Source organism: Geotrypetes seraphini, chromosome 3, assembly GCF_902459505.1.
Source record: "Geotrypetes seraphini chromosome 3, aGeoSer1.1, whole genome shotgun sequence".
In the NCBI taxonomy this organism is placed as follows: Eukaryota; Metazoa; Chordata; class Amphibia; order Gymnophiona; family Dermophiidae; genus Geotrypetes; species Geotrypetes seraphini.
Window position 1 is genome coordinate 247533945 of NC_047086.1, and position 27774 is coordinate 247561718.

The 27774-nt window shown below is 50.7% G+C and overlaps 1 protein-coding gene across 1 annotated transcript in view; it reads right to left on the bottom strand.

Moving 5' to 3' along the window:
- RAB32 (RAB32, member RAS oncogene family) overlaps positions 1-24356 on the bottom strand; it is a 107935-nt gene extending 83579 nt beyond the window's left edge. The window contains 1 exon segment of the mRNA XM_033938538.1: positions 23727-24356. Coding sequence (XP_033794429.1) covers positions 23727-23940 — 214 coding nt within the window. The 5' untranslated portion in view covers positions 23941-24356.
- Positions 24357-27774: the final 3418 nt, after the last annotated feature.

Genomic DNA, 27774 nt, shown 5'->3' on the forward strand with positions numbered 1-27774 from the left:
TCGTCTCCGCTCCTTTTTCTGCTAGCTATTGAGCCATTGGCGGTTAAGATCCGCTCCGACCCTACTATCCAGGATATTAGAGTTACGGCTAGAGAGAATCGTATAAATCTATTCACAGATGATATACCTCTATATCTGGAACAATCTCACCTATACTTACCGGTGGCCCTCTCTATTGTCTAAGACTTTGGGACCATATCGGGCATTCGCTTTAACTGTGCCAAGTCGGAACTTTTGCCCCTAGCTTCTAATAAGCATGAGCGTTGGCATGATGCTCTACCAGTGGCCCCTGTCCGGAAACCGATGTGATACCTGGGGGTCTTAGTGAGTACACAACCTCACCTCATCTCTCAATATAATGTTATTCATCACATTGAGGCTATACATAAGCTCTGTGTGAATGGAAGGACTTGCTACTTTCCCTTTGGGGAAGAGCGGCATTGTTCAAGATGGTCTTACTGCCGAAACTTTTATACCCGCTCCAAACAGTTCCCCTGTGGATCACTACCAAAGATGAACAGATCTTTAAATCCCTCCTTGCTTCCTTCCTGTGGCGTAACAAAACAGCCCGGATAAGCTTTGCCACCCTGAACTTGGATAAAAGGCAGGGTGGACTGAATCTTCTGGATATTCGATTGTATAATGTCGCTTCGCTGATGCGCCCCTCATTCCTTCTTATCCTTACTGCATGTGCAACCGCGGGCCTTGCCATGGGCTGATTTCCGATTTCACTTTCTGAAATCCTTTCGCCAGGCATGGCGGTGGTGGCGGAGGAAACAGCAGAGGGAATGCTTCTGGGTCAGCGGGCCGCATGCACGAGCAGTAAATCGTGGCTTTGCAAGACCAGGGGACCACGTGCTGGAGCCGCTGCTTGCGGCTTTGACAACAGAAGTGCGGCTGGGAGGAGGGGGCCGGCAAGAGGAGGTAAACACGGGAGGCACAAATTTGGGACGCTTTTGGACAGGAAGGGAGGAAGAAGGGGCACGTTGGCACAAGAAGGAAGAGACAGTACCCCAGTCCATAAGTACGAGTTAGATGTTAAGTTGAGCATTCTTAAACTAATAATTACTAGCAATAAAACGCTGGGGTGTCTAGGGGTTATCTTAGCACTGCCATAAATGGTCCCAGGAAACAACTTTTGCTAGGCTATTCTCTTGTGAGCCATGACCACACTGTTCTGAAAGCAATTTTCTTTATTATGTGGTTATCCCAACAGAAAGCACAGTTACTTACCGTAACAGGTGTTATCCAGGGACAGCAGGCATATATTCTCACATGTGGGTGACGTCATCTACGGAGCCCCAGCGCGGACAGCTTTTCAAGCAAACTTGATTGAAGTTTCAAGTTTGCTACACTACACCACGCATGTGCATGCCTTCTTGCCCACTAGAGGGCGCGTCCCCACCTCGTGGTCCTCAGTTCCATAACCAGCAAAGAAGCCATCCTCGGGGAGGTGGGCGGGTTGTGAGAATATATGCCTGCTGTCCCTGGATAACACCTGTTACGGTAAGTAACTGTGCTTTATCCCAGGACAAGCAGGCATGATATTCTCACATGTGGGTGACCTCCAAGCCAACCAAAAAAGGGCAGGTGGGAGGATGGCAATTTAGGAAAACAGGTTACGTAACACCGACTGGCCAAACCGGCCGTCGCTTCTGGACAAAGTGTCCAGACAGTAGTGAGAGGTGAACGTATGAACCGAAGACCAAGTGGCAGCTTTACATATGTCCTCCACAGGAGTAGACCGGAGGAAAGCAACAGAAGCTGCCATCGCCCGGACCTTATGCCCCGTGACTCGACCATGGAGCGTGAGACCAGCCTGAGCGTAGCAAAAAGAAATACAAGCAGCTAGCCAGTTGGACAAGGTGCGCTTGGAAATAGGATGTCCCAGCCGATTAGGATCAAAGGACAAAAATAATTGAGGAACCTTCCAATAAGACTTGGTACGTTGGAGATAAAAAGCCAACGCCCTCTTACAGTCCAGCGTGTGAAGAGCCGCCTCACCAGGATGAGAGTGGGGCTTCGGGAAGAACACCGGAAGAACAATAGACTGATTGAGGTGAAAATCAGACACAACCTTAGGTAGAAATTTGGGATGGGTGCGAAGAACCACCTTGTCATGATGGAATACAGTAAAGGGTGGGTCCGCAACCAAAGCCTGTAGCTCACTAATCCGACGAGCAGACGTGAGCGCAAGTAAAAAGACCACCTTCCAAGTGAGAAACTTAAGAAGAGACTTGTCAATCGGCTCAAAAGGAGGTTTCATCAGTTGAGCCAAGACCACATTAAGATCCCAAACCACAGGAGGAGGTTTCAGAGGAGGATTAATATTAACTAAACCCCTCATGAAACGAACCATCAGAGGATGAAGAGAGAGAGAACGTCCCTCTAGATGCCGATGGAAAGCAGCAATAGCGCTGAGATGTACCCGGATGGAAGTTGTCTTCAATCCAGACTCGGACAGATGCAACAAATATTCCAGAACCGAAGACACCGGAACCAAACATGGATCTAGATGGTGCGAGGTACACCAGGATGAAAATCTGGTCCACTTCTGGGAATAACACAGCCGAGTAGAGGCCTTTCGCGAGGCTTCCAACACCTCCCTGACCGCCGAAGTCAGGGGGAAAGGAACCAAGCCGTCAGATGTAATGACTGAAGATTGGGATGCAACAGCGAACCCCGACTCTGAGACAGCAGAGAGGGAAACACAGGCAGAAGTAGAGGCTCTCTGACACTGAGTTGAAGGAGCAGGGAGAACCAGTGCTGACGAGGCCAACGAAGCGCGATGAGAATCATAGTGGCTCCGGACGACTTGAGGTGAACCAACGTCCTCAAGATCAGAGGGAAAGGAGGAAATGCATAAAGGAATCTCCCACCCCAGTCGAGAAGGAAGGCATCTGCCTCGAGACGGTCCTGGGAGTAAATTCGTGAACAATAGAGGGGCAGTTTGTGAGTCTCCGGTGAGGCAAACAGATCCACCTGAGGCGTCCCCCAGCGGTCGAAGACCTTGCGCAGAATTCGGGAGTTGAGCGACCACTCGTGCGGCTGGAGAAGACGACTGAGTTTGTCGGCCAGACAATTCTTCTCTCCCTGAATGTAAACCGCCCGCAGGAAGATGTTCTGGGAGGTCGCCCATTCCCAAAGGCGCAAGGCTTCCTGGCACAGGGACCAAGAGCCCGTTCTCCCTTGTTTGCTTACATAATACATCGCCACTTGGTTGTCCGTCCGTACCAGGACCACCTGATAGCGCAGCAGATGACCGAAGGCTCGGGCTGCCAGAAAAATGGCACGAAGCTCCAACACATTGATGTGACAACGACGGTCCTCCGCCGACCATAGCGCTTGAGTCCGCAGACCGTCGAGGTGAGCCCCCCACGCATACTCCGAAGAGTCCGTGGTCAGGACCTTGCGATGTGGAGGGACGAGAAAGAGCAAACCCCCGGAAAGATTGGAAGAGATGGTCCACCAACGGAGCGATCGTCTCAAGGAAGGAGTGACCGTTACAGGAAGGGAGAGCGGGTCTCGATCCTGGCACCACTGGGAGGCCAAGGTCCACTGAGGGAGTCTCAGATGCAATCGGGCAAACGGCGTGACATGAACTGTCGAAGCCATGTGGCCGAGTAGAATCATCAGCCGGTGTGCAGAGACGGAGCGCTGCAGCAGAATCTGACGGGCCAGGTGAAGCAGAGCCTCCAGTCTCGACGAGGGCAGGAATGCACGAAGGCGAACCGTGTCCAGCACGGCCCCGATAAACTGAAGGGATTGAGCCGGGCACAACTGCGATTTGGGAAAATTTACCTCGAACCCCAGACGTTGAAGAAAGATGATAGTCTGTCGGGTCGCTCAGATAACCCCCTCCCTGGATGAAGCCTTGATCAGCCAATCGTCCAGGTAGGGGAAGACCTGCAGCCCCTGGGATCGAAGGGCAGCCGCGACCACCACCATACACTTCGTAAAGACCCGAGGAGACGAGGCCAGCCCGAAGGGGAGGACTCGATATTGGAGGTGCAACTCCCCCACCTGGAACCGTAGGTACTGGCGAAAGGCGGGATGTACCGGAACATGCGTATATGCTTCCTTCAGGTCCAGGGAGCACATCCAGTCCCCCGAGTCTAGTAGAGGGTACAGGACTGGAAGAGACAACATACGGAACTTCTCCCGGACAAGGAACTTGTTGAGCCTCCGGAGGTCCAGAATGGGGCGTAAGTCCCCGGTCTTCTTCGGGACCAAAAAGTAACGGGAGTAAAACCCCCGTCCCCTTTGGTTCGGGGGCACATGCTCCACCGCCCGAAGGCCCAACAAGGACCTGGCCTCCGACAGGAGAAGAGGAAGCTGGTCTCGACAGCAAAGAGAAGCCCCCGGCGGATGTTCCGGTGGCCTGGATAAGAAATTCAGCGAGTAGCCCTCGGAGATGATCCGGAGCACCCAAGCGTCCGACGTGATCTCGGCCCAGGCTGGGAGAAAGGCCTGCAATCGGCCCCCGATAGGAAGGGGGTCCTTTGACAGTGCGGAGGGGGCCCGCCCCCAACCGCGCATCACGTCAAAAAGACGGAGCGGGTTTAGACGCTCCCTGCGCCTGAGGCTTTGGTTGGGACGCCCTGCCCTGCTGCTGGGGACGTCGGGGCGGAGGCCTGGAGAAGGCCGGCGTCGACTTCTGCGGGTACCGCCGCGGAGGAGGTCTAAACGGCTTCTGCGGCGGAGCCCGGGGTTTGGGACGGACCAAAGAGGCAATAGAGCGCTCGTGTTCAGACAAATGCTTGGTCGCCGCCTCCAAGGACTCATCAAACAGCTCTGAGCCAACACAGGGAAGATTGGCCAGACATTCCTGTAAGTTCGGGTCCATATCCAGGGTACGGAGCCATGCCAGGCGGCTCAAATGCGTCACACACCGCATGGAAGAGGTAGAGACGCAGTTGGGACAAATTGGACATAAAAGCCCCAAAATCCTTTTTATGGGAATCTGGCATGACTCCATAATACCTCGGCAACGACTTCACCATCTGTCTCAAATACGACGAGAAGGTGAATGCGTAATTCAGGACCCTGGTCGCCATCAAAGAGTTGGAATAGAGGCGACGACCAAATTTGTCCAAGGTCTGTCCCTCCCGTCCGGGGGGAACAGCCGCCGAGACTCTGGAAGGCTGCGACTTCTTCAAAGCTGACTCCACCAGTAGGGACTGGTGGGACAGCTGTGCCTTATCAAAGCCCTTGCACGGAACCGTGCGATATTTGGACTCCATCTTAGAAGGCACCGCTGTGACTGAAAGAGGGGAGTCAAGGTTCCTCAAAAAGGTCTGGTTAAGAACCTTATTAAAAGGTAGCCGAGGCGTCTCTCGAGGAGGGGAGGGTAAATCCTGCTCCTCCAAAAACTCCTTGGTGTACTTTGATCCTGCTCCCAGATCAAGGTCCAAAGCCCTTCCCATATCAAGGATGAACCTCGAGAAAGAGGAGGGCTTCGAAGGCGGAGAGGGAGATCGAGACGAGCGCCTCGCCAAGAAGGAAGGAGAAGCCTCGCGTGAGTATCGAGGTTCCTTCCCCGTGTCAGACCCCGAACCCCAAGAAGCCGCATCGAGCGATCTGGACGGGGTTGGGCACCGCCCATGCCCCGAGGAACCCCTTCGGGAAGTCCCCGGGGTATGGGGGACCGAGGCACGCCCCTTTCATCTTGGCGAGGAGTCCCTCGAGCACTCAACCTCAGACGAACGAAAAAGCCTCGGGTTATTGAGGCGCAGTTCGGAGACCCACAGGGTCTCCGCCTCGGAGCGACCGCGTCGTCGAGGAGAAGCCCGGTGGCGTTTGGGCTTCCTCGACCGACGCTTCGCCCGAGGCCGACCCGAGGGCGAGGAACCCCGGGAGGACCTCGACGAGGACGAAGAGGAAGAGATCCTCCGAACTCGCCGCACCTTGTCCCGAGGCCACACACTCCGCTCAGGCTGGTCAACCGAGGTCGAGGGCAAGGTTGGGGCCGAGGCCGAAACCCCCCCCGGGCCTGAAGTCGAGGGCACCGAGACCGAGGTCACCGACGCCAGGGCAGCCGAGGCCGAAGCCTGCTGAAGGAGCGTGAGGGCCCCGGACAGCTCCGAGGCAATGAGAGCCCGGAGCAAGTCCTGGAAGACGGGAACCCCCATCATAGTCGGCAGGTCCGGGGCCGTCGGGTGCTCCCTCGAGGGCGACCTCGGTACCGAGTATTCCCGCGGGGCACCCGACTTCGGCACTCGGGGCAGGGCCGAGGACGACCCACCCGCCCCCGCCGAGGAGCTCGAGGATGGCTTCTTCGAGGCTGAAACTGAAGCAAGAAGTGAGGACTTACCCTTCGCCGACTTCGGGGTCGAAGACACCGGCTTCGACGCCGGGGGCTCCCGGGGCGAGGACGAAGGAGTCGAGGCCGAGGTCAAGGCCGGGGCCGAAGCCGAGGCCGACGTCAAGGCCTTCCCTGCCGCGGGGTCAACTGCAAAGAGCTCCACCATACGAGCCTGATGGCGGCGGAGAGCTCTCCGTTGAAAAGTGGAGCACCGGGAACAGGTGTCGGAGGGGTGCTCAGGGCCTAGGCAACGCAAGCACCACCGGTGAGGATCGGTAATCGACAGGAGCCGATCGCACCGGGTGCACTTTTTAAAGCCCGTCACAGGACGGGACATGGGCCCAAAAAACGGCCAGGAACAAGCGAGGTCCCGCGGCCGCTGCTACCGGGAGCCCCCGGAGCCGAATGGAAAAGTTTTGTTTTTTTTGACGAAACTCGAAAGAAATAAAAAGAACAACAAAGAAAATCACAGCGACCGAGTCGAAAAAAGGACACAGCCGCGGTGACAGAAGGCAAAACTAAGAGCACAATTTCCACAGGGCTTCTGGCTCCGCGGAAGAGAATGAACTGAGGACCACGAGGTGGGGATGCGCCCTCTAGTGGGCAAGAAGGCATGCACATGCGTGGTGCAGTGTAGCAAACTTGAAACTTCAATCAAGTTTGCTTGAAAAGCTGTCCGCGCTGGGGCTCCGTAGATGACGTCACCCACATGTGAGAATATCATGCCTGCTTGTCCTGGGATAAACAAACTTGCACAGGTATACGGTGAATGCACAGCTTAGTTAATGTAAGTATTTATAAATGAACACAGTAACACTGAAAAATGTACACAAATTATAATACCGTGATAGTAACCTAATTTTTTTGCATAATCTAAGAGCAAAGCCATGTGAACTCTACCTAAAGCATGGAAGAATGCCTTAAGTCTATCTATCTATCTAACCAACCCCAGCTCTATAGGAAGATGTGCAGACTCACCATAATAAGTAAAGCACAGTTACTTACCGTAACAGGTGTTATCCAGGGACAGCAGGCAGATATTCTCACATGTGGGTGACGTCATCTACGGAGCCCCAGCGTGGACAGCTTTTCAAGCAAACTTGATTGAAGTTTCAAGTTTGCTACACTGCACCACGCATGTGCATGCCTTCTTGCCCACTAGAGGGCGCATCCCACCTCGTGGTCCTCAGTTCCATAACTAGCAAAGAAGCCATCCCCGGGGAGGCGGACGGGTTGTGAGAATATCTGCCTGCTGTCCCTGGATAACACCTGTTACGGTAAGTAACTGTGCTTTATCCCAGGACAAGCAGGCAGCATATTCTCACATGTGGGTGACCTCCAAGCCAACCAAAAAAGGGCAGGTGGGAGGATGGCAATCTAGGAAAACAGATTACGTAACACCGACTGGCCAAACCGGCCGTCGTTTCTGGACAAAGTGTCCAGACAATAGTGGGAGGTGAACGTATGAACCGAAGATCAAGTGGCAGCTTTACATGTGTCCTCCATAGGAGTGGATCGGAGGAAAGCAACCGAAGCTGCCATCGCCCGGACCTTATGCCCCGTGACTCGACCTGAGAGCGTAAGACCAGCCTGAGCGTAGCAAAAAGAAATACAAGCAGCCAACCAGTTGGACAAGGTGCGCTTGGAAACAGGGTGTACTAAACGATTAGGATCAAAGGACAAAAACAATTGAGGAACCTTCCGATGAGACCTGGTACGTTGGAGATAAAATGCCAACGCCCTCTTACAGTCAAGCGTGTGGAGCACCGTCTCGCCAGGATGGGAGTGGGGCTTAGGAAAGAACACAGGAAGGACAATGGACTGATTGAGGTGGAAATCAGACACAACTTTAGGTAAAAATTTAGGATGGGTGCGGAGAACCACCTTGTCATGATGAAACAGTAAAAGGCGGGTCCGCAACCAAAGCTTGCAGCTCACTAATCCGTCGAGCAGATGTGAGGGCAATCAGAAATACCACTTTCCAAGTAAGAAATTTCAGGAGAGACTTGTCAATAGGCTCAAAGGGAGGTTTCATCAGTTGAGCTAAGACAACATTCAAATCCCAAACGACGGGAGGAGGCTTCAGAGGGGGACAAACATTGATTAGACCCTTCATGAAACGAGTCACCAGAGGATGAAGCGAAAGAGAACGTCCTTCCAAGTGACGATGGAAAGCAGAAATGGCACTGAGATGCACCCGAACGGATGTAGTCTTCAGGCCTGAATTAGATAGATGCAACAAGTAGTCCAGCACCGAAGACACCGGGACCGAATCCGGTTCCAGATGGCACGAGGAACACCAGGAGGAAAACCTGGTCCATTTCTGGGAATAACAAAGCCTGGTCGAGACCTTGCGCGAGGCTTCCAACACTTCCCTCACCGAATGAGAAACCGGGACCGAAGTCAGGGGGAAAGGAACCAAGCGGTCAGGTGTAACGACTGAAGATTGGGATGCAACAGCGAACCCCGACTCTGAGATAGCAGAGAGGGAAACACAGGCAGAAGCAGAGGCTCCCTGACACTGAGTTGAAGAAGCAGGGAGAACCAGTGTTGACGAGGCCACCGAGGCGCAATGAGAAGCATAGTGGCTCTGGATGATTTGAGACGAACCAACGTCCTCAAGATCAGGGGAAAAGGAGGAAACGCATAAAGGAACCTCCCTCCCCAGTAGAGAAGAAAGGCATCTGCTTCTAGACGGTCCGGGGAGTACATCCGAGAACAATACAGGGGTAGTTTATGAGTCTCCGGAGAGGCAAACAGATCCACCTGCGGAGTCCCCCAGCGGTCGAAGACCTCGCGCAGGACTCTGGAGTTGAGTGACCACTCGTGCGACTGGAGAAGCCGACTGAGTTTGTCCGCCAAGCAGTTCCGTTCTCTCTGGATATAGACCGCCTGTAGGAAGATGTTCTGGGAGATTGCCCATTCCCAAAGGCGCAGAGCTTCCCGGCAAAGGGACCAAGAGCCCGTCCCACCTTGCTTGTTCACATAATACATGGCCACCTGGTTGTCCGTTCGCACGAGGACTACCTGATCGCGGAGTAGGTGGCAGAATGCTCGAGCCGCCAGAAAGATGGCACGAAGCTCCAACACATTGATGTGACAGCATCGGTCCTCCGCCGACCACAAGCCCTGGGTCCGCAGACCGTCGAGGTGGGCCCCCCACGCGTACTCCGAGGAGTCCGTGGTCAGAACCTTGCGATGTGGAGGGACGAGAAAGAGCAAACCCCCGGAAAGATTCGAAGAGTCGGTCCACCAACGGAGCGATCGTCTCAAAGAAGGAGTCACCGTTATGAGACAAGAGACAGGATCGCAATCCTGGCGCCACTGAGAGGCCAGAGTCCACTGAGGAATTCTCAGGCGTAGTCTGGCGAACGGAGTGACATGGACCGTAGACGCCATGTGGCCCAGAAGCATCATCATGCGCTGAGCCGACACAACAGGTAGCCGAGAAACCAGACGACCCAACCGAACTAAAGCCTCCAAACGAGGAGGAGGGAGGAACGAACGGAGGCGAACAGTGTCCAGCACTGCGCCTATAAATTGAAGTGATTGGGTCGGGCACAACTGTGACTTGGGAAAGTTCACTTCGAACCCCAGTCGCTGAAGGAAGATGATAGACTGTAGGGTCGCTGAGATAACCCCCTCCATGGTTGGGGCCTTGATCAGCCAATCGTCCAGGTATGGGAAGACCTGAAGCCCCCGAGACCTCAGGGCTGCAGCGACTACCACCATACACTTCGTGAAGACTCGAGGGGACGAAGCCAGGCCGAAGGGGAGGACCCGGTACTGTAGGTGTAGCTCGCCCACCTGGAACCGTAAGAATTTGCGGAAGGCGGGATGCACCGGAACATGAGTATACGCTTCCTTCAGGTCCAGGGAGCACATCCAGTCCCCTTCCTCCAAGAGAGGATACAATACCGGAAGTGACAACATCCGGAACTTCTCCCGGACCAGGAACTTGTTGAGCTTTCTGAGGTCTAGAATGGGGCGCAAGTCCCCGGTCTTTTTTGGGACCAAAAAGTAACGGGAGTAAAACCCCCGTCCCCGCTGATCGGGGGGTACAGGTTCCACCGCCCGAAGCCTCAACAAGGCCCTGGCCTCTGCCATGAGGATGGGGAGCTGGGACCGATTGTATGGGCAAGCCCCCGGTGACTGTTCCGGCGGCTCAGACCAAAAGTTGAGAGAGTAACCCTCGGAGACGGTCCGGAGCACCCAAGCGTCGGATGTTATCTCGGTCCAAGCCGCATAAAAGGACCGGAGTCGACCCCCTATGGGAAGGGGGTCCATCGCGATGGCGGAGGGGGGCCGGCCCCATCCGCATAGCCCGTCAAAAGGACGGCGCAGGCTTGGACGGACCCTGCGCCGGAGGTTTCGTTTGTCCCCCTCTTCCCTGTTGGGGTGGACGCAGTGGCGGAGGCCTAGAAAAGGCCGGCATCGACTTCTGAGGGTAACGCCTAGGAGGAGGCCGGAAGGGTTTCTGCGGCGTGGCCCGTGGTTTCGGACGGACCAACGAGGCTAACGAGTGCTCCTGCTCCGACAACCGTTTGGTCGCTGCCTCTAGGGATTCATCAAATAACTCGGACCCCACGCAAGGTAAATCCGCTAGGCGTTCCTGCAGGTTTGGATCCATATCGAGGGTGCGTAGCCACGCTAGTCTGCGCATAGCTACAGCAAATGCAGACACCCTCGACACCAGCTCGAACGCGTCGTACACAGCGTGAAACAGGTACAGGCGCAATTGAGACAGGTTGGACATAAACCTGGCGAATCCTTCCCTACGGGAATCTGGTAAATCGTCGTGATACTGAGGCAGGTCCTTCACCTTGCCACGTAAATAGGATGAGAATGTAAAGGCATAATTAAGCACCCTGGTTGCCATCAGGGAATTCGAATAGAGGCGACGACCAAACTTGTCCAGGGTCCAACCCTCCCTGCCGGGCGGGACCGCCGCAGAAAACTCTGGAAGGTTGTGACTTCTTCAGCGCCGACTCAACAAGCAAGGACTGGTGGGAGAGTTGAGCCTTATCGAATCCCTTGGGTGGAATAGTCCTATACTTGGACTCCATCTTAGACGGCACCGCTGTGACCGTAAGAGGTGAAGTCAGGTTTTTAAGGAAGGTCTGATGAAGGACCTTATTCAAGGGAAGTCGGGGAATTTCCCTCGGGGGAGTGGGAAGGTCCTGTTCCTCGAGGAACTCTTTGGTGTATTGAGATCCAGCCATGAGGTCTAGACCCAAGGCACGTGCCATGTCCTGCATGAAACTGGAAAAAGAGGACTGTCTGGCAGGCGGCGAGGGGGTTCTCGACCTCCCCGCCGAACAGAAGGGGGAAGCCTCGTGGGAATAGCGTGGTTCCCTACCGGACCCAGATTCCCAAGAGGCCAGATCCAATGGCCTCGAGGGGGTCGGGGAACGTCTACGTCTCGAAGAACCCCTGGGAGAGGTCCCAGGTGTCCGAGGTACCGAGGCACGCCCCCTCCTCTTTGGCGAGGAGTCACGCGAACCCCCTCTCGCTGGGGAACGGAGCAGCCTCGGGTTGTCGAGGCGAAGCTCCGAGACCCGTAATGCCTCGCCCCTGAGCGGCGAGGAGTGACCTCGTCGCCAAGGAGAACCTCGCGAACGCTTAGGCTTCCTCGGACGACACCTCGCCCGAGGCCGGCCCGAGGGAGAGGAGTCCCGGGAGGACCTCGAGGAAGAGGAAATCCGCCCTCACCCTGCGCACCTTGTCCACGGGGTCTAACGCTACTCTCAGGCAGGGCCCCCAAGGTCGAAGTCGAGGGTAAGGTCGGGGGCCGAGGTCGGTGCCGCCCCGGTACCCCGAGACCGGGGTCGGGGCCCTCGAGGCCGAAGCTGTCGAGGCCGAAGCCTGCTGCAAATGCTCGAGGGCCCCAGACAGCTCCGAGGCAATCAATGCTCGGAGCAAGTCTTGGAACGCCGGGATCCCTACCATGGTGGGCAGGTCCGAGGCCGGGGGTGCTCCCTGGAGGGCGACCTCGGTCTCGAGTATTCCCTCGGGGCATTAGTGGCCGTAGTCCTGGGCGGGGCCGAGGACGACCCACCCGCCTTTGAGGAGCCCGAAGATGGCTTCTTCGTCGACCCTGGAGTCGGGGATGGAAGAGAGGCCTTACCCGAGGCAGGCTTAGTCGAAGGAGTAGTCTGCGATGTCGAAGGACGCGGCGACGCCGAGGATCCCGAGGCCGAGGCCGACGTCGAGGCCTTCCCCGGCGCGGAGTCAACCGCGAAGAGCTCCGCCATCCTAGCACGGCGTCGGCGGAGCGCTCTGGCCTGGAAAGTGGAGCACCGATCGCACGAGTCAGTCGGATGCTCAGGCCCTAAGCAGAGCAAGCACCACCGGTGTGGATCGGTGATGGACAGTAACCGCTCACACCGGGTGCACTTCTTGAAACCCGTCAAGGGACGGGACATGAAAAAACGACCCGGCCGAAAGCAAGGCCGGTCGCGACCGCGGCCCCACGGGAGCCCCCGGAGCCGACGGAAAGAAATTTATTTTATTTTTTTTTTACGAACTGTCAAAACAACCGAAAAAAACAAAAAGTAAGCACAACGACCGATTAAACTCCACCGGACGCGGCGACAGAAGGCAAAAACAGCAGAGCTCAATTTCCACAGGGCTTCTGGCTCCGCGGAAAAAACTGAACTGAGGACCACGAGGTGGGATGCGCCCTCTAGTGGGCAAGAAGGCATGCACATGCGTGGTGCAGTGTAGCAAACTTGAAACTTCAATCAAGTTTGCTTGAAAAGCTGTCCGCACTGGGGCTCCGTAGATGACGTCACCCACATGTGAGAATATGCTGCCTGCTTGTCCTGGGATAACGGCTTTCACCACAATCCTCTGTTACATGCATGGAGCTGGGGCCTTCCCCGTAGTGGATTGTCAGAATTAATTACGACCCTCTGCCGGTATCAGTCCTGGGCAGGATGCACACCAGCACATACAGCTGTCAGTCCTTTGATGACCAGAGGTGAATTTTGCTCTTGCAATGTACAGACTCCGATTCTGTCTCTCTCTAGTGCAGGGAGATACAAGGAGACTGATCCCGGTAACCTGATTCAGGGCAGCTGAGGTATACACATGAGTCTCACCTAGATTCTTATCCCAGCTGTCTTAGTCTCTTTGCCCCAACTCCAGTCTTTGCTCCTGCATCCAACTTGAAGTTACCTTTCCCACACCTCATGACCAACTGTTTGAGTCTGCCAAAATCCTTTGTTCTCCTCATCTTCCCACCACTGAGGTCTCTCTACCCCAGTGTATCACAAACTGTGTGCCGCAGCACACTAGTGTGCCTTTTGAGTTTTTAAGTGTGCCACAGCTCACAGGGTAGGAAGAGAGGCTCCCCGGTGCCTGTCTGCCAGGACTCCTACCTTCCTCGTCTCCGCGCCCCTGGACCAGCAGCGGCAGCTCTGTGTGCTTTTAACTTTGGTACACAGCTGCCGCTAGCAATAGTTTAGCCCAGTTTCAAGGCCTTTGCTAGGTCAGCCTCAAGGGCTTTGCTAGGCCAGCCCAAATCGCATCATTGAAGCGGGCCGGCTTAGCAAAGGCCCTGAGGCTGCATGATGAAACCAGTTAAAAGCACACAGTGAGCTGCCGCTAGCAGTGATAGGAGAGGTATTGCTGGCAGGGAAGGGAGAAGGGGTACTGCTCAATTTTGAGAATTTATATCTGCTGTGTATATTGTGTGTATATGAAAAATGAATGGAAAAAATTGCATTACAATTAGTAAAGGGGGTGGGATCTGGGGAAGAGCTTGGGTGGGTCTAGGGTGGAGTTCGGAAGGTCTGTGGTTGGGGGTACTCAGTTGATATTTGTTAAGACTTCCCTGCTGGCACGCCCTACTGGCATTTCAGGGCCTGTCTGCAGGGCCTCTGCGCATGCATGGATGTTGGCGTGATGATATCACACATGCGTGTGATGTCATCACGGCAATATCCTTGCACTTCTGGGTGCCTTGAGCCGTGGCCCCGGCTCGAAAAAGTTTGAGACACACTGCTCTCTACCCAATAGCTGTTTGTTACCAGGGCATTTTCTGGTCACATACTAAAGGGTCTTGCAGTGTCTGTCCAATGTCATCATAAATCCCCCTAGACATAAGGTTGCCCAGCAACTACTGCCACCAGTCCATGCTGAAGACTTATTTTACATTCCAAGAGTTTAGTTAACAGACAAGCAGCTTGTGAGATTCCAAGATGCTGGCAGAAGTAAAAATAATCCTGGTGGTTCTTATATTAACAAATCCCTAATCAGAACAGACTTATTTATCAGAGATCTAGCATTAATATAATAACAAGGTATTGGAAAAAGGCATTAGTAGAAGAAATGCTACATTTAAGAACATAAGAACAACCTTGTTGGGTCAGACTAACAGTCCATCAAGCCCAGTCACCTGTTCTCAAGGTGGCCAATCCAGGTCACTAGTATTTGGCCAAAACCCAAGGAGTAGCAACATTCCTGCAGATTCAAATTGGCAGATTTAAGATCACCTGGAAGCATTGGATGAAGGCAGGTATACGTACTTTGGTTGATTTAATGTTGGATGGAAAGCTGCTTGACTTTTCACGACTGCAACAAACATTTAGTATTGCTAAGTCTCAAATTTATAAATGGTTGCAGTTGAAGCAGGCCATTCAGAAGGGGTTCCCTGATTGGCAAAATCTTAAAAGCCAGTATAGCTTGCCGATCTTATGCTTTCAGACAGATTTCCTGGGACATCAGGCCTCTCAGTGGTACAAATTAATATCTGAATTTTTGAATAAGAAACCAAAGACTGGTCTTCGTGACATTTGGAGCATTGAGATAAAGCATCAGATTTCTGCATCTCAATGGCCACGATTTTGTACTTGGAGAATGAGATGTATGGTGTCTGCATCTATGAGACAACATGGTTTTTTTTGTTACATAGAGCTTTTTAGACCCCTGTTCGTTTACAGAAATTGGATAGTTCCAAGTCTAATAGATGCTGGCACTGTCATCTCGACGTAGGGACATTGGATCATTTATTGTTCCTCGATACTTAGATTTTGGAGATCCATTTGGGGTCAAGTGAATAATTTATTGGAAAATCCAGTGGCGTGAACCGTGCTATTTGGCACGTCAATGAGGGCTAAAAGCCAAATATCTGCTAATAATAACAAACTTCTATTTATGACAGGGGTATGAAGAACTGGAAAACCTGGGACCGGTTGCATTATACTTTTTGGTGGAACTCTTTGTGCCATATTTTTAAATGGAGCGTGCAATAGCCATACAGCAGGGACATTATAATAAATTTAAGGATGTTTGGGTGCCATTAACAAAATTTTGCAAGGAATGAGTATTATTTTTTCCCTCTGAATATACATGTCCAGGGTGGGTGGGTGGGGGGATGCTTTAATTTATTTATGGTTGAAGGTTGGGTGTATAATTGGGGGGGGGGTTTGATATATATATTTAAGTGCTGTTAAAGTGTGAAATGTATTTATTACTTATATTGCACTTATTGTTAGTTTTAAACCGAATAAAGAATTTTTTAAAAAAAACCAAAACATTCCATGCTACCGATCCAGGGCAAGCAGAGGCTTGCCCCATGTCTTTCTCAATAACAGACTATGGACTTTTCCTCCAGGAAATTGTCCAAACCCTTCTTAAAACCAGCTACGCTATCCGTTCTTACCACAATCTCTGGCAATGCTTTCCAGAGCTTAAACTATTCTCCGAGTGAAAAAATATTTCCTCCTATTGGTTTTAAAAGTATTTCCCTGTAACTTCATCGAGTGTCCCCGAGTCTTTGTAATTGACCTTTTGCATCCTATTAATTCACTCTATAATTATCAGTGCCCTTATATATCTTCTTCTGGGGTCTGTTTCCAGTTAAAATCTCAGTCTGTCTAGAACAGAACAGAACTAAGGCCAGATGCTCAAAAACTTTCCGTGCCAAGTAAGACTGGTTTGTAGGCAGTTAGTTCAGCAGATACACAAAAGGGTTCTCGAGGGCTCCTACCAATTGAGTAGCAGCCACTGAGAATCGTATGCAAATACATTAGGAGCAGCTCATTAGTATTAAAATGAGCACTCTGTGTAATGGACAGCAGGGACCGCCTACCTATCAGCTATCAAAATTTTCCAGCAGGTCTGGAGCTGTCAGTAGCTTGAATAGGTAGCCATTTGTATGTGTTTTATGTGCAGGTGTGTCCTGTGCCTAACAGCTGCGTCGTGACATAGGCATATGACACACACACAGGCATAATACGCACAATAGCTGCAAAAGGAACTCCAGTGAGCAGAGCACCCTGCACTGTACAGGGCCTGACCACAAGAGCTGCACCTACCACTCAGCTCGTGTGTGCAAGTGCCAGGTATAGTTCACACCTTTTCACTGTGATGCTCAGCACCAATAGCATGCATATAATTTTGCATGTTATTCGTGCTGAGCATCACTGGGAAAATGTAACTTTCTTCTAACCTGGTGTTTTCTACTGGGTTGCCAGAGTTGTGTGCATCTGACCCTTGGAGTCAGTATCCCAGGAGTCTTCTAGAACATTCAATACAATGAACAGTTCTGCTTAAGGACAGTATCTTAAATGTCAATAAAAATTATTTTTTAAAGCCTAGCTGTAGTTGGGAGCGGGGGTCAGCACTTCACCCTAAAATTTCCGGGTACTAATGCTTAAATTGGTCCCTCTCCTCCACTACCAATATAAGAACATAATAATTGCCATAATGAGTCAGACAAAAGGGCCACCACCATGCCCAGAGTCCTCCTTCCACCAATGGCCAAGACAGACCAAAAAGCAGTAAGATTCTCTGCTGCTTACCTTGCTCTTCCCCCCCCCCCACACACACACAAGCAGTGGTTTTCCTCAATTTTCCTTATAATAGACTCTTTATGATTTATATAACCATTTATTCACCCAGCTGCACAAATTTTACCATATCCTCTGACAATGAATCCCAAAGCTTAACTATCCACCAAGGTCCAAATTCTAATTCTAATAATAATAATAAGTTTATTTTTATATACCACCCTATCACATAGTTCTAGGCAGTTCACATATAGTGCTAAAATTATACAATGAATAAAATACAATTTGCTAAAATACAATAAAAATTCCACAAAAAAGTACTAGCTATAAGCAGTGTTCCCTCTAAGCGGGCGGGTGTTGTGAGCAAACTTTTTTCACCGTGAGCCAAAAATATCGGGCGCCAGCAAGTTATGAGCCAACTCGCCCGATTCTCCCTCTCGCCGCCCTGCCATCTGCCGTACGCCTCTTCCGATCGTGCGCTGTGACGAGAAACGTGTGCGCTGCGATGTAATATTTTGTGCGCCAGCGCACGCCAGCGCAGCATTAGCGGGAACACTGGTTCAAATGGTTTTATTTATTTCCCCAAATTTATTTTTGTTATACGCATGAAAATATTTGATATTGCGTTTAAATCAAAATTCTCAATAAACTTGAAACGAGTGCCCGTGAGATTGTGGGAGGGTATAAATACTCAAAACTTAGAAGTTTTTGCTACGCCAGCTTTCTGGTATCTTTACATACAGTGGCGTACCTAGCATATGTAACACCCGGGACCCATAATTTTTTGGCACCCCCCCTCCCCATCTGTAAGAAAATCATGATTTTTAGTAACAAACCACACGTCACACATGAGTACCTAGGAAAAGGCAGCATCTTACATATTGCAGTGAGCAGTACATCAATACACCCATTGTAAAACTAAACAAGCCAGACCAGCACAGATCAATCCTACACCGTCAATCCTAACAGAAAACCATGTCTTTCGAACACACAGAACACAGAAAACACCTTCGCCTAATAAGGAATATGTAATCACAAACTAACCCCTCCCTCTTTTACAAAACTGTAGTGTGGATTTTAGCTACGGAGGTAACAGCTCTGATGCTCATAAAATTCTGAGCATCAGAGCTGCTACCACCAAGGCTGGTGCTAAAAACGCTTCACAGTTTTGTAAAAGGGGGGATAAAATAAAAATACATAGACAAAGGTTAAATTGAACCAGCAAGAAGCTGGACTCTGCATACAATGCTTCACAGAAACAGTGACACATGTCTCCTAAAGCAATAAATAAATAGAAATTTTTTTCTACCTTTGTCTTCTGTGGTTTCTCCTTTCCTCATCTTCTTGTAACTCTCTTCCTTCCATCCACTGTCTGCCGTCTCTCTTCCCCTATATGGTATCTTCTCTCCTTCTATGCCCCTTCCAGAAACTGTATGCCTCCCCCTTCCATCTCTCCTTTCACCCCATTGGTCTGGCATCTCTCTCCTCGCCTTCCCTCTCCCACACCTCTCCTCATAGTCTGGTATCTCCCCTTCCCTGATTCTCTGGCATCTCTCTCCTTTCCTTTTCTTCCATCTTTCGCTCCCCCTCCATGCTCTCACATCTCCCCCTTCCTTTTCCCTTAGACTGGCATACCTTCCTCCTACGCTCCAAGCCCTGGCATCTCCTTTAATTCCCTCCCTCATCTTCCTTCTCCCTCCAGCTGGGTACCGCAACACTCTTCCCTGCAGCTCTGCACTTCCCCACAATTGCCATGCTTCGGTTCCCCCTTCTTCCTTCCTTCCTCCCCCCCCCCCGCGGGACCCTGCGGCACCATCAACTCTTACTCCCTCTAATGTCGGCCCTGCAGCTCCAGACTTCCTCGCACCTTCTCCCCTCCCCCTTTGGATCGCTATTATTTTAAATGTTATAGCCGCGGAGCTGTATCCATCAGTGGAGATGTCTAACCTCGGCCTGCCCCGGAACTCTTACTGCAGCAGACGCCCGTCTAGGCAGGAACAGGAAGTCACTGTTGCAGTAAGAGTTCCGGGGCAGGCCGAGGTTAGACATCTCCACTGATGGATACAGCTCCGCGGCTATAACATTTAAAATAATAGCGATCCAAAGGGGGAGGGGAGAAGGTGCGAGGAAGTCTGGAGCTGCAGGGCCGACATTAGAGGGAGTAAGAGTTGATGGTGCCGCAGGGTCCCGCGGGGGGGGGGGGGGAGGAAGGAAGGAAGAAGAGGAACCGAAGCATGGCAATTGTGGGGAAGTGCAATCCCCCCAATGCGTCCCCTTACCTTACCGACGCGTGTGTGCGCTGTGAAGAGAAACTTTGCGCTGCGATGTAATATTTTGTGCGCGAACGCAGGCCAGCGCAGCTTAGCGGGAACACTGGCTATAAGATCAATATGCAATTTACCAGTCGATATTCTGGAAAATCAGTTTACATATTTGTCGAATAAATCAGTTTTTAGTAGTAGTATTTTCCTAAAGTTACTACTACTACTATTCATCATTTCTATAGTGCTGAACAGTGCATGCAGCACTGATGGTCCCTGCTCTGAAGAACTTATAATCTAATTTGGACAGACAGGACATATAGGATTGAGGGGGAGGGGTGCAGAGAGAATGATAAGATGGACATAGGTAATTTTACAGTGAGTGGGAGTTGAAAGCAGTGAATTTCTTACCCGGTTTTCAAAAGACCCCCCTCCTTTCCCCCTATAAAAAGACTCTAAAAGCAAAATAAGTTAATATTTTTGACAACTCTTCTATTATTTTTTGGAATGATACAGTTCATTTTAGTAAAACAGTAGCTATATCCAGTGGCGTACCAAGGGGGGGGGCGGGAGGGGCGGTCCGCCCCGGGTGCCAGCCCTGAAGGGGTGCTCCCGGCCTTGCCGTTCAGTCCCCCCACACCCCCGAAGGACCGCTCGCCCACTGACCTTCCTGCACCACCTGTGAAGCAGCAGGATCGCGAGGTCAGCTATCCCTGAGCTGCTTGGGCGCTGCTTCCTGCGCCGCGGTCCCGCCCCTCCTCTGACGTCAGAGGAGGGGCGGGAACGCGGCGCAGGAAGCAGTGCCTAAGCAGCGCAGGGATAGCTGACGTCGCGATCCTGCTGCGGCTGCTTCATAGGTGGTGCAGGAAGGTCAGTGGGGCAAGCGGTCCTTCGGGGGTGGTGGGGACTGAACGGCAAGGCCGGGAGCATAGGTAGTGCTGCTTCATAGGTGGTGCGGGGAGGCCAGGGGGCGAGCGGTCCTTCAGGGTGGGGCGGGTGGGCAGGCAGGCATTCAAGGGGGAGGGGGGTGACAAGCAAGCAGGCCTTCAAGGGGGGGGGGACAGGCCTTCGGGGGTGTGTGTGCAGACCTTCAAGGGGAAGGGACAGGCCTTCAAGGGGGGGGCAGGCAGGCCTTCAAGGGGGGACAGGTCTACAAGGGGGTGGGACAGGCCTACAAGGGGGTGGGACAGGCCTTCAGGGGGGGTGCAGGCCTTCAGGGGGGGTGCAGGCCTTCAAGGGGGGGGGACAGGCCTTCAAGGGGGGGGACAGGCCTTCAAGGGGGGGACAGGCAGGCAGGCCTACAAGGGGGGGGGGACAGGCCTACAAGGGGGTGGGACAGGCCTTCAAGGGGAGGACAGGCCTTCAGGGGGGTGCAGGCCTTTGGGGGGGGTGCAGACCTTCAAGGGGGGGACAGGCCTTCAAGGGGGGGACAGGCCTTCAAGGGGGGGGACAGGCAGGCAGGTCTTCAAGGTGGGGGGACAGGCCTACAAGGGGGAGGGACAGGCCTACAAGGGGGTGGGACAGGCCTTCAAGGGGGGTGCAGGTCTTCAAGGGGGGACAGGCAGACCTTTAAGGGGGGACAGGCCTTTGGGGGGGACCCTGGTTTAGAAGTACACGGAGGGAAGGGGGTGTTCAAAGAGACGTGCATATGCCAAACTTTGGGGGGGGGGGGGGTGAAGAAATAATGGGTCTGAAAATAGAGGAGAGGGAGAGAAATGATGGACCATGAGATTTAGGAAGGGAAGGAACTGAAAGGGAGAGAAATTGGACACAAGGGATGGTGTGGAGGAGGGATAGAGATACTGGATAGGAGGGTAATTGGGAAAAAAAAGGAAGTGATGGTGGACTCTGGGGTAGTGGGGAAGGAGGGAGAGATGCCGGATGAAAGGGTAGTTAAGAAAAGGTGGATCTGTGGAGGGAGATGAAAAAAAGGAAAGATACCAGACTTCCTGGGGAGGGAAGGGAAATGGAAAGGGAGGACAGAGTTGGCAGATGGATGGTTAGCACGCAGAAAGAAGAAAGATGGAGACCCTGGCAAGCAAGTTATCAGAAGAAAACCAGAGTCTTGGACCAACAAGATTTGAAATATAACCAGACAACAAAAGGTAGAAAAATTAATTTTATTTTCTGTTTTGTGATTATAATATGTCAGATTTGAAATGTGTATCCTGACAGAGCTGGTGTTGGACTGCAAACGTGAGCTAGGATTTAACAGAGAGAGGAAAAGTCCTTTTTGTTTCTTTATTTTATTTACACCACAGCGCCAGTGTGGTTAGGAGAAGCCAAAGGGGGTGAAAAAGCTATAAAACCCACCAGGAGTTTTGAAAATCACCCAACTGGGCAGGAAAATCGAATTGAAAAACCAATTCAATAGGCTGAATCGAATCGAAATTTTTTTTCCTGAATCTGGCAGCATTAGTTTGCGCTACTGTCTTAGACTTTAGGACCTGGGATTGGGGAGAGATGGCATCCTCAGTATTTTATAATGCAAGTGAAACGAGGATTTGGTCAGACTTTTGAAGGGTCTGCAGAAAAAAAATATTGTATAGACCGGGGACATGAAACAGCAGGAAATGGGAACTTTTCTTCCTTCTATTTTTGTGAATGGAAAGGCTGAGGATGTCAGAGAGTTCAGTTAAAATATGTGCTTTATAAGAAAATATAATAATGTGTTTTATAAAGTTTATAGCATAGCTGGCCTACCCAGTGAGGTGTTTCTAGTGGTGGTGGTGGCAGCGTGTCAATGTGTTGAGAGGAAGAGGTGGTCTGGGAAATTCTGCTGAGCAAACTCCGGGCCCATTTCCACCCCCCAGTTAGTCCACTCCACTCAACTGGTTCACATACTGAGTGGGTCTTTGGGTGTTGTGTTGGGATCTCTTCCAGTGGTTTATCAGTATCTCCTTCTGGTCCAAGGAAGGAAACTTTGTTATCCTAAGCATTGACCTACAGAATATGTTTGTAACAGCGCTGCTTGTGTGGCATTAGGCTATGTAGTGATCGAAAGAAAAAAACAGACCATTTTTGCACTATATGGTGGGTGTATGAGGAGATTCACATTTCCTGCACAGCTAAGTCCATGTGAAGTTACCTTGTGCTGTATTTGACATCTAGCAAGGTCTCTGTTTGAAAGGAAAGATCTAAATTTAAAAATGAAGTGGCCAGAAGTTATGGTAAAAGCAGATAGTGTAGCTGGTTTTAAGAAAGATTTGGACAAATTCCTGGAGGAAAAGTCCATAATCTGTTATTAAGACATGGGGGAAGTGTCTGCTTGCCCTGGATCGGTAGCATGGAGTGTTGCTACTCTTTGGGTTTTGACCAGGTATTAGTGTCCTGGATTGGCTACCATGAAAATGGGCTACTGGGCATGATGGACCATTGGTCTGACCCAGTTAGGCTATTCTTATGTTATGTTCTCATCTGTAGGGGCCTTTGTTTTCACTTCTTATTTTAATGTATTTTTTTTCTGGGAACTTATCAGTGTTTTTTATAATGGGAACAAAAATGGAAGAGAATTAATGTGTGTGGGATGAGGGGGTAACTAATTTCTTCAGCTAAATAATTCAATCCACTTCAAACAGACATAGGAGAACTCACGCACCATTCACACACCCTCCAACCAAAAACGTCAAAAGAAAAAAACTGTTCGACAACCTCCTAGCCATTCGAGCTGCAACACTCGACCCCCAACCCTACAACCAATTGACATCGACCACATACTGCAAAACCTTCAAAAAGAAATAAAAACCCTTCTATTCAAAAAACACATAAAACCGAACTAACACAATCAGAACTGTCCCAAACATCACCTGCAACTACTCCATATGTACTTCTGATGTCATGACAATTCAGACATAATTTATGTTATGTTATGTTTGGAATATAAGAAAATTTTCACTGCCTGTTTCTATTCTGACCATTTATTCCATTTCATGGTCATTACAAAAAATATTTTTTTACATGGGGGGGGGGTGTCAAAAAATGATGGGACCCGGGTGCCATATACCCTAGGTACGCCACTGGCTATATCTAGTTATCCCTGTGTGTATATGAAATAAGACATGATAAAGAAAGTTAAATAAATGAATAAAAGGCAAGCTGCTGGAGCCAGAATTAAACAAACAAATCCGATTTTGCTAACTTGGATGTTGTGTAGTTAGGCCTCCCAAATAACACGTGTCCTATAGAGAAGCCTTTTGCTGATTCATGACTCAAAACAAAAGGAAGGAAAACCGAAGTAAAGAAAATTCAAGTTTCTAGGCCAAGTAAGTGCTTCCACCTCGTCTGGAAACGGACTACAATCCCTCTCGCTGACGTGTGCTAGGGTGGGGGGGGGGGGGAAGTCTCCTCCGGTCCCCCGTCACTCACCTGCGATGTCCCACAGCTGCAGCCGCACCAGCGTCCCGCGGTCCCAGTGGATGACTTTGAGAGCGAAGTCGACGCCGATCGTGGCGCGATAGTGCTGCGAGAAGAACTGGTGCACGTAGCGCTTGATAATGCTCGTCTTGCCCACTCCCAGATCCCCGATCACTAGGACCTTGAAGAGGTGTTCTCTGCCCTCAGACCTTTCAGCGCTTGCCATTGCCGAGCCAGAAAGGCACCTGACCAGGGTTGCTGGGGGAAAGGACACAGAGGGCGAGGCCTCAGCCTCAACCTACCGAGATTCCGGGGCGAACGCTACTTTGTAACCCAAGCATTGAGCTCCGACAGCCTTACTTTTGTAACCATGCCCTTCCCCACACCTTTCCTACTGTTAATTAAACGCTCCTCAGTGAACCCGGAAATGACAAGGCCGGGCCATGTGGGTCTGCCGGGGTGTGGCTGAAATATTGCACCACTGGGAAGGGTGAAGAGGAGTAGCTAGGGCTCCTCCTCCTACCAGCTCTAGCTGGGAAACGAAGTTTTACTAAGTATTGCTACAAGACTGGCAGATCAAAATACAAGCTGAAAGGGCTTAAAGTGCATAAGGGGGACCTTACTGTCTCCTTCACGCCCCAGGGCAGGATTAATTCGTCGAGGGCCCCTAGACACACAAGTACTCTGGGCCCCCTGCCCCGCCCCACCCCACCGTGCGCCCAGGCAGAAACAGGAAGCTGCCTCAGAGGGAAGCTTTGGGCAAGCAGCACCGCTTGCACAATTACAGTTCCCGTTGCCTTTCTTACCCGCGTTGCTTGCTTGTCTTACTTTCCGATCGATGCTGGAGGGGCCCATCGCTGTTTGGAAAAAAAACAATGTTGATGCCTTCCTTCATTGGGCCCCCTTGACCATTTCGGGCCCTAGGCACGTGCCTACTTGGCCTATTGGTTAATCCTGCCCTGTTCACCCCCATCCTTTAGTCTCCAATTAGGAACAGCAAGGGGTGGGGGAGGAGAGAAGTTGTTTAGTGCTGGCGAGTGTATAATAATAACATACGAGTCCATGGGATCTGTCCTTTACCTTGTTCCATATTTTCTTACGAAGGAGGCCGTGTATTAAGAGATCCAGTCCTTTGCCCAATTTCATATATAGATTTGTCATTCTGAGATGCTGTTTGTATATTGGCTCCTGCAGTTTAAATTTATTTTTTATTAGCCTTTCAGATTTCCGTATGGTTGGGCTCAGGCACCAGTTCTTACTTTTATTTAGCGTTTTAATTTTGTAATTTGTTGGAAATGAGAATGTATTGTTTGCCTTGCCGTCCATATTACCTGCAGGCTTTCTTTCCCTCCCCTATATTTCTCACTATTCTACTTTTTTCCTTCTCCCACACAGATCTGTAGGGTTTAGTTTAGGGTTCAATAGGGGTACATGGGGCTTGTTGTACCACTGAGGCTTGCACATAGATTTACCCGGACATGTCCTCTTTTTAGAGGATATGTCCAGGCGTCCAAATGGCTTTTCAAAACTTGGCACTTTGTCCAGGTTTTGAAAAGCGTCTAGCTCAGGACCACGTCAGGAGGGCATCTGCACACGCAACGCAGTGACATCACGTGCTTGCATGTAACATCATCATGTCATACCTATGCATGTGCAGATGTCCTCCCGATGTGGCTCCAAGCATGAGAACATATTGAGGGGGCGGGGCTGGGAGGGAATGGGGCCTGACTTGGGTGGAATACGGCAGGCTTGGGGGGCGGGGCCAAGAGTCTGGATTTTCAAGTTTCACGTTTCTTTATTCTTTGATATACCATTTATCAAATATGTACCTAAATGGTTTACAATAAATAATGTTAATAAAAATAATTAAAAGAGAGAGCAATACAAACAGACTTACTAGAACAAATGGGGCGAAGAAGGGAACAGGAAAGTAGATAATTACCTTGAGGTTAAAAGAAACCATAAGAGGGAGGGAAAAGTAGGAAGGGGGTACAAATAATAGGGTGGGGTTCGCTTCAAAAGATGCACTTAAGTAATAAAATCTGGTGATCCTGAGAAGCTGAAAGCTATGACATTGACAGTTTCACTACCAGCAGGGTCTCCCAAGGCGGGCAGGTTTCAGTGGAGATGCCAGATTAATGATGTACCATCAATCTGGACAGCAGCAGATGGGCAGTATTGGAAGTGGAGGATTGCGTTTGATGCGACAACTGGAATGACATCAAATTTATACCGCACAGAAGAAAGGCCCAGAACTCATTTTCTCAGTGGTCAATTACAGATGTGAAAGCTGGACACTATGAAAACAAGGCAGAAAGAAGATTGACTTATTTGAGTTTTGGTGTTGGAGAAGGATTTTATGCATGCCGTGGACTGCCAGAAGAACTAACAAATCGATTCTGGAAGAGAACAAATCGGCTATGTCATTCGAAGCCCAAATGGTGAAGTTACAACTGTCTTATTTTGGTCACACTGTCAGAAGAGAAAGGTCATTGGAGATCAGTCATTGTACCGATCGGTTTGCAACCCCTTTGCGACCCGATTTTACACCGGCCCAATTCACTTATCTCTGTGCCGATCCGATTCCAATTCGTGCATGCAAATGAGGGGAACGGCATGCAAAGTAGGCAGGGACGCGATTCACTAAAGAAATCTAGGAAACCGACTGGGCTAGCCGATCAACACAAGAAGCGACTGCTTGGGACCAGTCACAAATGTCCTTTCCCACTGTCCTCGGCCTGAAATCCCTCTTGGGCAGCCAGTTCTGAATTTTGGATTGAAACTGTGGCTGGTTTAGTACTTAGATTAGGCCATGGGTCTGGAGATGTCTCAGAGGCTGTAGCCTGAGGTTTGAAGTTCCACAGTTCAGGTGTTTTAGAACAGAATCACATGTTATGCTATCCACAGAGTTGTCTGCTTGCTTTAACTTCTTTCCTTCTGATCTTTGCAGATGCCGCTCTGCTCTCTGCCCCTTCCAGCCGAACCCTGTTTTTGCCGCCCCGACTCTCCTGCTTTCTGCTGCCCTTCCCCGCAGTGCGAGTTGTGGTGTTAAACCGGGGCTGCACTGCGGGGAACGATGGCAGAGAGCAGGAGAGTTGGGGTGGCAAGAGCAAGGCTCGGCTGGAAGGGGCAGAGAGCAGAGCTAGTGAATCTAGCTGGGGCAGTGAATGGCAGTGTTGGTGAAGGGGAAGAGGCTGCTGCCGCCGGGGATCGCCCTTCCCTGAGAGAGCAGGAGAGTCAGGGCCCGTAAAAACCCCCAAAACAAAACCCCAGCAAAAACGGACACAAAACGCATGCGCAGACCATCTGCAGGGAAAGTAGATGGTCTGCGCATGCGTCAGGATCGTACACTAGCGATCCATGCGGTCGGAGGGGGGGCATTCCTCTAATCGCTCTCATTTTAATTTTTTTGTGTTGTGAATTGGTCCGGCCTGCAAGGATCGGACACAGATCGGGCACAGAAAGGAGGTTAGTGAATCTAGCCCTATGTTTGAAAAGATTGAAGGAACCAGGTGAATAGGGCGACCTGTAATCAGATGTCTGGACATGTTGAAAACAACCATTGGGATGACACTAGAGGACCTTACCAGACTATCACAAAACTAATCTTTTTAGATCTGTAATTCATCAAGTCGTTAGGACTCAAACACGAGTCAATGACACCTAATTAACTTGATAGTGTTTCAAATTTAGAGCACATTTTGCTTTCTTGCTTGACCGTACTTTCTGTTTTTATTTTTGCACACCTCTTCCATTTTCCATAGAGGTGTGTGAAAGGGAGCTTTCTCCTTCTTGATTTATTTTATTTTCTCCTCTTCTCCCCAATTCTTTTTAAATTTACTTTTATTAAGAAACCCTTCCTCTTTTATACATGCCTCTGGTAGCCAAGTCAGAAGTTCTCAAAGTCCTTAGTATCTGCTGTAAGTTCCTCAGTGCAACACAGGCATCTGAGTGCATGATTTGTGCACTTTCTGTTGCTTTATATTTTTGCATCATCGAACATTTTTAAATTTAGGATATCCACAGTGAATATGAATGAGATTCATTTGCATACACTACC